At 49.9% G+C, this 10040-nt stretch overlaps 1 protein-coding gene across 1 annotated transcript; it reads left to right on the forward strand.

The window, feature by feature from the left end:
* The first annotated feature begins 241 nt into the window (after positions 1-241).
* LOC147645633 (serine/threonine-protein kinase PAK 3-like) lies at positions 242-9494 on the forward strand. Its single transcript, XM_086874406.1, has 10 exons — positions 242-580; positions 1027-1116; positions 1516-1690; positions 3171-3234; positions 3931-3979; positions 4358-4470; positions 5061-5178; positions 5865-5964; positions 6429-6625; positions 7975-9494. The coding sequence occupies exons 1-10, from the start codon at positions 290-292 to the stop codon at positions 8137-8139; spliced, it is 1362 nt and encodes a 453-aa protein (XP_086730532.1). The 5' UTR covers positions 242-289; the 3' UTR covers positions 8140-9494.
* The last annotated feature ends 546 nt before the right edge of the window (positions 9495-10040 follow it).

Genomic DNA, 10040 nt, shown 5'->3' on the forward strand with positions numbered 1-10040 from the left:
CAGGAAGAGGGGCATAAAACGCAGCTCTTGGGACTGAGCAGGCCATGAGTGCCAGATGCCCTGAAAGCAAAGAGCCTCTGCAGAGATCAGCAGCGGGACAGGAGGTTACAGTGGAAGCAGAGGTGGGTAGCGAAGCAGAAAGAAGTGACTGAATGAGTGTGATTTTGAGGCTGAAACTGAGGAAGAAGCTGAGCCTGATGGCAGCTCCCAGGCACTTGCTCTCCATTTGTGTGTACAGAACATCGAGGCAGAGCCCCAAGCAGAGCTGCCCGAAGCTCCGAGGGCCATCATGGCAGTGAAGAGGAGGCACGAGGAAGACAGAAGCATCGAAGAGGAGATGAATCTCCCCTGGCAGAGAGGAAATCAACAGAACCAGGTGAGTGAAAGAGTGGCAGACACTCCACTCACAGAAATTCCTCTCTGTCATTCTTCACAGGCCTCCGAGGAGGAGCTTCTGGCAGAGCTGCAGGAAGCTGAGGCTAGGATCAGGGCAAAGGAGAACAGGCTGGAGGAAGAAAGGAGAATCATCCAAGAGAAATTTCATCTCCTTGCTCAGAAGCAAGAGGCTCTAGAAAATCGAGTGAGTGAAAGAGCGATAGGCACAGCAGTCACTGCAGTCTGGTGCTTTCTGCCCTTCTTGCCTTTCCTCTGCAGAGCAGCAGGGGGCTGGGCTGATGCCTCTCAGTGCCATCCTGCTGTAGTGTCTATCCCAGCTGCTTGGAAGGACATTTCCTGCTGTGCTCAATCTCAGCTGCTGCCCTGGACAGTGGCACCAGTCATTTGCCCCTTTTGCCAGCACTCATCTCAAGGGATTCCTGCTGGCCTGCTCCTGCTCTCCTTGTTTCTTCAGGGCTTTTTGCAAGTGAACACAGTCCCCCAGACAGATTTGGAATACAAGCTGCAAGCTGTCTGTATCCCTTGGTGAATCTGCTGCTCTCCTGCTCTTTCCCTTTGCTCACAGTCAATGAGCCTTGGCACACAGGGACAAGCTGTGGTCTCTGACTGCTTTGTTCTCTTTGACTTGAGGTGGACGTGTTGATATCTCACCTGGCAGCCTGCGAAGGCTTCCAGCAAATGCCGGCTGATGAAGAGCCCCAAGGTCGGCGGCAGGCACAGGTACTGTCCCAAGCACAAGTGCTGCAGGCTGAGCACCTTCTGAAGATGGTGCAGGAAAAGAGGACTGAGGGGGAGGAGCTCCAACATTAGAACAAGGAGCTGCAAATGTGTCTGCAGCCCTTGGAGGGGGAAAGGGATCCTTGGGAGGAAGTGGAATGGTCATTGTTGCAGTCATCCTTCAGAAAATCCAGGAAAATGGAATATGAAACTGGCCATCAACTTGATTAAAACCAACCTTGGGTTTTGACCATTTGGTTCCAGAAGTGGGCATCCAAAAAATCCAGCTGATGAGCTTTGCATGTGGCTAACAGCAACTTCCTAAGGGCTTGCATTTGAAAAGGGAACTCGGGGTAATCTCTGCCAGCCAGCTTCCTGACACAAACACCTTTCTTCTCTCAGATCTACACAGGCTCTTCCATTCAATCTGCTGCAGCAGCAGCAGCAGCAGCAGCATCTAAAGGAGCCTTTGTTGCCCAAGCTGAGCAGTGGAGCCGGGGCAGTTTGTCCATTTCCAGCAGTGACACATCTGCTGCTCAGCTCCAGGAGAGCCTGGGAGACTTCGTGGAGCAACTGAGTACGTCTGGTGTATTTCTTGTCTGAGGGACAGTGTATTGTGTGCACGTGCCAGCAGAGCTGTAGCAAATGATCCTCCTCACTTTGGTGTCCCAGAGACATTTAGGACTCCCCACAGGAACTGCTGTGCTCTGAGGCAGCGAGAGAGCGCTCTGGCTGTTCCTGCTGCCTCTGAGGGCAGCTTGGACTGGCTCGGCTTTGCCTGGCATTCCCTTGCCACTAAAGGCAGAAGCAGGAATTGTTCTTGGATCAGCAGAAGGCTGTGGCCTAGCAAATGATCTATGCAAGTCCTGTGTGCTAGTGGCCAAACTGAACAGAATATTTGATTCCTAAATTCTCCTTAGACTCCAGACTTCCCACTGCTTGTCAGAACCAAAAGACTTCAGAGATATTGACTGGTTTTGGGGTTTTGTCTTTTTGTTGTGGTTCCGTTTTTAGTTTTCAGTTTTTATCCTTTTTTGGTTTTGGGTTTGGGGTTTTTTGGAAGAGTTTGTTTTTTCTCCATCCTGAAAGAGCTGTTCTGCCCCATGTGTCTTACTGGTGTCATTTTTAGGACTGTTTTTATTGCCTCTACTACATCTACAAGGTTTTTGTGAGAATGCTGTATTTTTGTCAATGAGGACTCCTTTGAAAGAACATCAGGTGACAGCAGAAACAGAGAGCAAGAGATGTTTTCATTGGGCCCACACTGAAGAAACAGATACTTGTATAACAATCTGTAATTAATATCCTAGTTTTATTTTTCTAAAGATGTGTCCAAGAGACACATCCACGTGGTGTGATCAGATAAAACAGCACTGCAGGCATTTCTCAGGAGCGAGCCTGCAGCCCTTGTGCTGTGTATTCCTCAGATCCATGGCACTTTTTCATACCTCATTCCCAGCCATTCCCATGGCTCTTAGAATCCTACCTATTGGCCCAAGCCCTGCTCAGATCAGTCTCTGGGAAAACACATCAAGCCCTCTGTGATTCTGCAGCACAACCCATTTAATCTGCTACTTGCCCATAACAGCTGCCAGTGCTGTGCTCTCAGAAAAGACCTGGTGGGGCTGAGAAAAGATCCCAGCTGATTTGGTGTCTACCTTCACCTGCTGGGACACAAAAGGGCCTTGATCTGCACCTGGCTGTGTCTGATCTCCAAGGCAATGCTGTTGTGTCCTGAACGGGGGCCACAGCTTGTCAGGGGCTCAGGCTGGCTGTGTCTTCTTGCCATTGCTTGTCAGTGCTCATGCTTGGCCTTTGCCAGCCTTGTGCTGTGCCCTGCTCTGCTCTCTGCGCTTCATTTCCTTCCAAGGACTGGACAAAATCAGTCTCTCTGCTGCCCATTTGTACTGCACAACTGCCTGTCTTGTTGCTGCTGTGCTTGCTGCCCAGCTGACCACAGAGGGTTCAGAGCCCCAGACAGCGGGGCTGCCTTTGGCATCTCCTGCAAGTTGGGATCTCTGCCTGAAAGTCAGCATCTTGCATTTTGTTTCCCTCAGGGAGAATGGTGAACAAGGAAAATCCCATCACAAAATACATCGAACTGGAAAGTCTTGGCAGCGGGTGAGTCCAACCACAGTCACTTCTACACAGCCATGGGCCAGGTGTTTCACTGGGGGAATATCCATCAAGTGGGAAGTCAGACAAGTTGTCCACATGTTTAGACAGCGGGCTTAGTCTGCCCCATCTCTCAGTACTGGCCAGAATTTGTCAAGTGTGCTCAGAAGGCATTGTCAAAGACATCTCCATGCTGCCAAGGTCTTGCCTGCAGCAAGGAACAGAACCTGGGAAATCTGCTTGTCTCTCAAGTGTGGGACAGCTCAGGATTCATTTCCTTTGCATTTTTGGATGTTTCCAAATCATCTGGCCACACTAATGAAAGGAGCAGAATCTTGCTTGCCTGAAAGCACAACCTACCTCCTATGAGAGCTGTCAGATAAGAGTTCTCAGGAACATCTCTCTCCAAGACTTTGCTAAAGGAAATACTCCATGCTCAGGATTAGAATTGCACAGTTTAGAAGCTGACACCCGAGATGAAGGAATAAGCTGCCTTTTGGAGCTGAGGCACTAAAGCCCAAGGCTTCAGGAACAGGCCCAGTGCCCAGGCACTTGAGGGGAAAATGCATCATCTGCCTTCTGGCAGACCCCTCCTGCAACCTGCAGCTTTTAGGCATTTACAGCAGAGCTCTCCTGTCTGGACTGGCTTCCACTGCAAGATCTAAATGGCTTCTCCTTTCTTTGCTGCTGTTTTGTTTCTAGGGGTTTTGGAGAGGTTTCCAGAGCACTTGACATTGCAACAGGAGGAGAGGTAAATGTCAACAGCCCCTGCAGCCTCTGCTGCTCTCCAGGCCTTTCCCCACTGCTGACAGCTGTGGCTGGAGCTTTGAGTAGAGCTGTGCTGAAAAGGCACAAGAAGCACAGACTGGAGCCAGCCTGCAAATTGCACTTGGAACAGGCTTTGTGGACAAGGCAAATTGCCAGTGGCCACATGTCCTGTAACTGACCCCCAAGGGAGCAGAGAAATGGGCTGTTGGAATGTCACTTCCTAATTACTCCAGTGATGAGGTTTAATCACAAGGCACTTGGGCACAGCTTGGCTGTGCCATTCCAAAATCACTTGCTCCATGTGTGTTGTGGTCTCATGCTACCAATTGTCTCAAGTTACTCCTTTTCAATGTCATTTGAGGTGGCCATCAAGAAAATAAATGTGCAAGGAGTGAGTAGGAAGATACTAACCATGAATGAAATCAGGATCATGGAGAGTAATAGGAGTCCCAGGATCGTGAATTACTTAGCCAGGTGAGTGGTCACGGTCCTATCCCTTGAATGTTTACATACTACAAGCATGAGAGCTTAAAAACCCACTTTGGTCAGTGGCAGGAAATAGAGCTGTTAATGATTATTTCTCTACTTATCTCCAATGGATGGGAAGAGACTGCATTTTGTCTGCATGGCATGTCACCCTGGCAAATGCAGACTGGACATTGTTCAAAAACCTGCATCAGCCCTATCTTAAGAATTCAATACCTTGTAAGTTCATTGCCTCCACAGTTCTTTGGGCTTGAGTTTTTCAAGTTTCTTAAATGCTGATGAACCATCCAAGAGAGGACTGCCCTTGCATTGTTGCCCCTCTTTTCCATTGCTGTGCATGCCAGGAAGACTAGGTGCTTATTTCCAGAAATGCCATGCGTGACAGGTTTTTTATCTGGGCTCTTCCTAAACTGCCTTTCTCCTTGAGACAGCACAGACTGCAAACACTGCACAGCCTAGAGGCAATGTCTATTCCTTTTCTTCTGCCCTTGTCTCCAAGGGACCCAGAAACAAGACTCAAGCAAAAAACCAACCTAGCCGTGCATGTTCACCTGCATGGCCTTGTTTCCTTTTTTCAGCTACCTTGTGCATGAGGAACTCTGGCTGGTGATGGAGTACATGGACGGAGGCACTCTGAGAGATCTCATCGACGAGATTCAAATGTCTGAAGGAGAGATTGCAGCTGTCAGTCGGGAGGTCAGGGATCCCATCTGTGCTTCCAAGGCCTTGAGCTGCATTGTCTGGGAAACAGGGGCTCAGAACGGGAGTGATTCATGGGCCAAGCTTGGTTTCCGTGCTGCTGCTAGGCTATGGGCAAGCAAGAGCATCTCAAGGGAACTGTCTGCCAGTGCCCCTACACTCACTGGACTCACTTCCTGTACTCTTATCCCCTGCTCTTGTATTCTAGCTCTGTCTCTCGCATTGGCATTTGCACTTCTCCACCTTGCCTAGCTAAACTTTTGCCTGTCTGCACTACATTCCTTGTCTCTAAAGCAAAGGTGTACTGGCCGGATTTGAAACCAACAGGAAAGAGAAAAAAGAGAGACATATTTGTTTTAGTTCTCAGCTGAAAAGGGTAGTAGTGCAGCCCAAATGCTGTTTGCTTCTGAGCACATGCACTGCAGCTGCAGTCACCCTGGCTGCTTTGCAGGGGACAGTCTACAACAGCAGTTGCTGGTGCTCTTTCAAAAGCTGACATGCCTTTCCTGAGAAAGGTGCTGCTCTGCTCCTGTTGGAGCAGCAGGCTTTTGCTCTCAATGGCGCTGTGTTCTGCCATTCCTCCCCATTCCCCTGCAAAGGGAACCTTCCACAGCTGTTTCCTTTCTTGTGGGATGAACACACAGCACTACTTTTTGCCCCCCTGGTTCTGTTTTCTCTCTCAGTGCCTGCAAGGACTGGATTTTCTTCACTCCAACCACGTGATCCATCGAGATGTCAAGAGCAACAACATCCTTCTCAGAACCGACGGCTCTGTCAAGCTGGGTCAGTGTATTCTTGCTCAGCTTCAGCCTTCCAGGAATGGGGGGTGTGGGGCTGCTTTCAGTGACTGCCAGCTCCCCAAAAATGCTGCTGCTGGCAGTGCAGGGGTCCCCCCTGCTGTGGGCTGAAGGCACAGTTGCAGGGTGCACACAGCTATGACAAGGAACCACAAGCAGCCAAGAGTGCTATTGCTCTGTGTGGGTCTGTGTGTGTTCCTTCCAGAGGGAGGGAGCTGCAATCTAAACCTTCAGGGGAACAAAAGGCACTGCTGGAGGAAGTGTAAGAAATGGGGGGATGTTTGAAGTAGCCAATTCATATTTCCTTGGCTAAAGCCCTAAGGAAAGAGAGCAGGGAGTGTTGTCCAGGAAATTCAAGTGCACATTCTCAAACTTCCACTGGGGAATTCTCTGGCTTGGTTTCCTAATTGAGAGTATTAAAATTAAAAGAGTATTTTGCTTTCTCCTCAGCTGATTTTGGCCTTTCTGCTCAGCTCACCCCTGAGCAAAATCAGCGGTGCTCGGTGACCGGGACTCCTTGGTGGATGGCACCTGAAGTGGTGAAGCGTCAACCATATGGCCCCAAAGTGGACGTGTGGTCTTTTGGAATTGTGGCAATTGAAATGGCCGAACAAAAAACTCCTTATGACAGTTTCACTGCTCAATCGGTAAGGAGCAAATACTCTCTGATCCCGCTGTCTTTCTCACCTGTCCCGTGTTCTCTGCTCACTGCACAAAATCCCATGGCCATCTGCTGGAAGTACTTCCACCAAGGCCCCTTCTACAAATGGCCCTGCAGCACATCAGCATCTGCTGGAGCTTTGGTTGCAGCACTGGGGGAACTCAAGCCTTACCTCGCCCAAACCATCTCCATTCTCAGGCAGCATTTTGCTTTGCCTTACAAGTCGTTCCAGCTCTTTTGGCTGTGTAGATGGCCCCAAGAATAGGAAACAAGCATCTCAGAGCTGCTGTTATCTTTCCAGAAATGAAGCAAAGAAACTCAAAGCAAACCAAGTTTCTAAAACAGTGCTTTTGAGAGAAGAAGTGTAGCCCCATTCTTCTCACAGGGAAACTTGCCTGAAACCCGGAGATGAGGCTGTAAAGCCAGAGTCTCTTCTGCTTCTTGTGCAGTGCTGCTGAGACACTCAGTGACCACCTTCTTTCCTAACCCAAGCCACTTTCTCCATATCACCAAGCTGGAGCCTGGTGACGGGGAGAGCCTGCCAAAACCTCCTGTTTGTTTCCTGGCACTTTCTGGGATGGGCACAGCGTTAATGCATTGACTTGAGAATCCAACCAGCACAGGCTTACCACAGGGATGACACTTCTGATTTCACCATGAATATTTTCCTTTTGCCACCCAAGGGAACCTGAAATTTTCAGAGTGCTGAGAGACAGAGCTGCAGGTGGTTCCTGTGTGCCCAAACAGGCATTTTCAACCCAATACATTTGTGGAGGCATCTTAATGAGTCTGTGTTGAAAATGAGATTCCAAAGGTTTGTTTCCTTCCCTGAGGAACACCTGCTGCATTTCCTTTCTTTCCTTCCAATTACCATCATTTTCAAGAACAGGACAAAAAGCTGGATGAGTTTTGTTTTATGGCAGCTGTGCTTAAGGGACCAACAAGCACTGCAGAGATTCTTTTCTTATAAGAATCCTTGGAAGAGTAGAGTTAGTTAGAATAGCAAAATCCATCTTCCAAAAAGGCTGCCAATCTGCTGGGAATCCTCCGAGAAGGAAACATGTATTTGCTGATGTAGTTGCCACTAACTAGATCAGGCAATGAAATCAGCTGCCAAGGCAAGATCTGCTGGATGTTGGCAAAGCTGCGGCTTTGGGGCTTGGGTGTTTTCATGATACAGGAAAGTCGTCATCCAAATGCTACAGGAAAGTCATGTCTGCCTCTCTGCCAGGGCAAAAACTGCCACTGCAGAGTGGAGCTGAAACAATGGGCTCTGGGAGAGCAGTTCCAGATGGGAAAGAAGCAGGTGGAGCCTTGTGTTTCCTTTTTCTCCAGGCTAAATTCCACATAGCCACAGAAGGGAGCCCACAGCTGCGGCAGCCCGAGCAATTCTCGCCTTTGCTGCGTGACTTCCTGAGCTGCTGCCTGCAGAAAGGCGAGGCGCAGCGCTGGTCTGCCAAGGAGCTGCTGCAGGTAAAATGCCAAAAGGGCTGCAGGTGAAACAGTGTCCCAGGGATGGGCTCCTCCTCCACTGAAATCCAAGGCATCAGATGAGCCCCCATCCTCCTCACTTCCAACCTTGGTGCTGTTCAGCTGACAGTGGGGAGGAATCCTAGACTGGGCTGGGCTGGCAGGGAGTGCTGGGTTTTAGCGCTGGCTAAAATCACCAGGGCACTTACTCATTTCTTGCTGGGAGCTATGGATTAGGAGAAGGGCAAAACAGGCTTCAAACTTCAAAGGAATAACAAATTTTATTATCAGGCCCACAAGAATAAGAAAGGTCTCACCTGTGCAGTGAAAGGGTTCAATCTCACCCAGGTCATGGCAGTCACGGTGTTGGATTTCAGGCTGTGCTGGGCCCCTCTCTCTGCCCGGGAGCCGCTGGGAGGGGAGGCTCGGCCTGGAGCCGTCGCTGCACGCCGGGGAGAGGGTTTAGTGTGGGCAAGATGTCAGCAGCCGTGGCCTGGCCCAGCCTGGGGCCGGGGTCCCGCAGCCTCCATCCCCCGCCCGGGAGCCGCTGGGCTCTGGCCCGGCCTCCCCCAGGAGCACAGGCCGTGGGCGAGCAGGGCCGGCCTCACCAGAGCTCCGTTACCTTCGGGCTCCGGAAGCAAAGAGGGCCAGTGCCCGGGCTGGTGGTTTTCAAAATGTGCATCATCACAGAGGCGCATCTCATTTCTAAATGGTGCAAAATGTTGTCAGTTCTCAGAACTAGCCAGCCATTGGCCTGTCTCAGGCACAGAGGAAGCTCCCAGCAGCTTCTCTCAAAGAAATCACTTCCGTGCGGGGTTTCTTACTTCTTTCCCTAAATGTCAATTCATCTCAAACTAACACACAGGGACATGGAAAGGTCATCTAGTCTGTGTCCTGCAATGAGCAGGGACATCTTTCAAGAGATCAGGATACTCACACCTCAGATATTTCCAGGGGTGGGCCTCCTACCAGCTCTTGGGGCAACCTGTGCCACTCTTGCCCCATGCTCCTGACCTACTCTGACTCAATCCCCATTTCATTTAAAAAGTATTCCCCTGCCTTTGAAGCTCTTAGCTTGGAAAATCATGCTTTCTTGTTGTTTTCTTTTCCTTTCTGCAGCATCAATTTATAACATCGGCCATGCCTGGGTCCAGCCTGGCACCTCTCATCGTTGCAGTAAAGAAGTGGAAGGAGGAGGCAGGAATGCACCAATTAATTTAGAACTGTCTTCTCCATGACCAACATAGAGTAGGATTATAGAGTAGGGTTGTAGAATAGGATTATAGAGTAGGATTATAGAGTAGGATGGTAGTGTAGGTTTGTAGTGTAGGTTTGTAGTGTAGGATTGTAGAGTAGGATTTTAAATAAAATTTCTAAAATCTCAACTCCTTTGGAACATTTCTCTCCTTCTGACCCTGTGAGAAAGCTCAACATTTCCTTCTGAATTGTCAGTTTTTTCTTAGAGGTGGAAAGTGACATTGATGGCTTCTTTGGTACAGTTTGTAAGGGGGGAAGGCTCCTCTTCATTCATCCTCTCCAGACCACACTGTCTTTGGAATATGGCCACCTGGCCAAGTTTTGCCCAGCTCTGGCATTTCTATTTGAGGCAGAAACAGCAATGGCATTTGCAGGAAAAACCAAAGGAGGAGCGGTGCAACGCAAACATCCTGTGCAGATGCAGGCTGTGCAGATGTGACTCGAGAACATTTGGGTTCCTGCCACTTGGATTTGTATCCCTAAGAGAAATCTCTTTGGCTGGAGGAGAGTCTGGCTGAAGAGAGAAAGCAGAAAGAGCAGTGAGGGTGCTGTGCAAGGTCTCCTGTGGTGCAGAGCTGTCAGCGACTGTGAGGTGAGAGCGGGCCCGGCCTTGGCCAGGCTGGAGGCCCAGCAGAGCCCTGGCAGAGCCCGGAGAAGCCTGAGCCTCGGCACAG

This window comes from Cyanistes caeruleus, unplaced genomic scaffold (genome assembly GCF_971803275.1).
Source record: "Cyanistes caeruleus unplaced genomic scaffold, bCyaCae1.hap1.1 HAP1_SCAFFOLD_207, whole genome shotgun sequence".
NCBI classification, from domain to species: Eukaryota; Metazoa; Chordata; class Aves; order Passeriformes; family Paridae; genus Cyanistes; species Cyanistes caeruleus.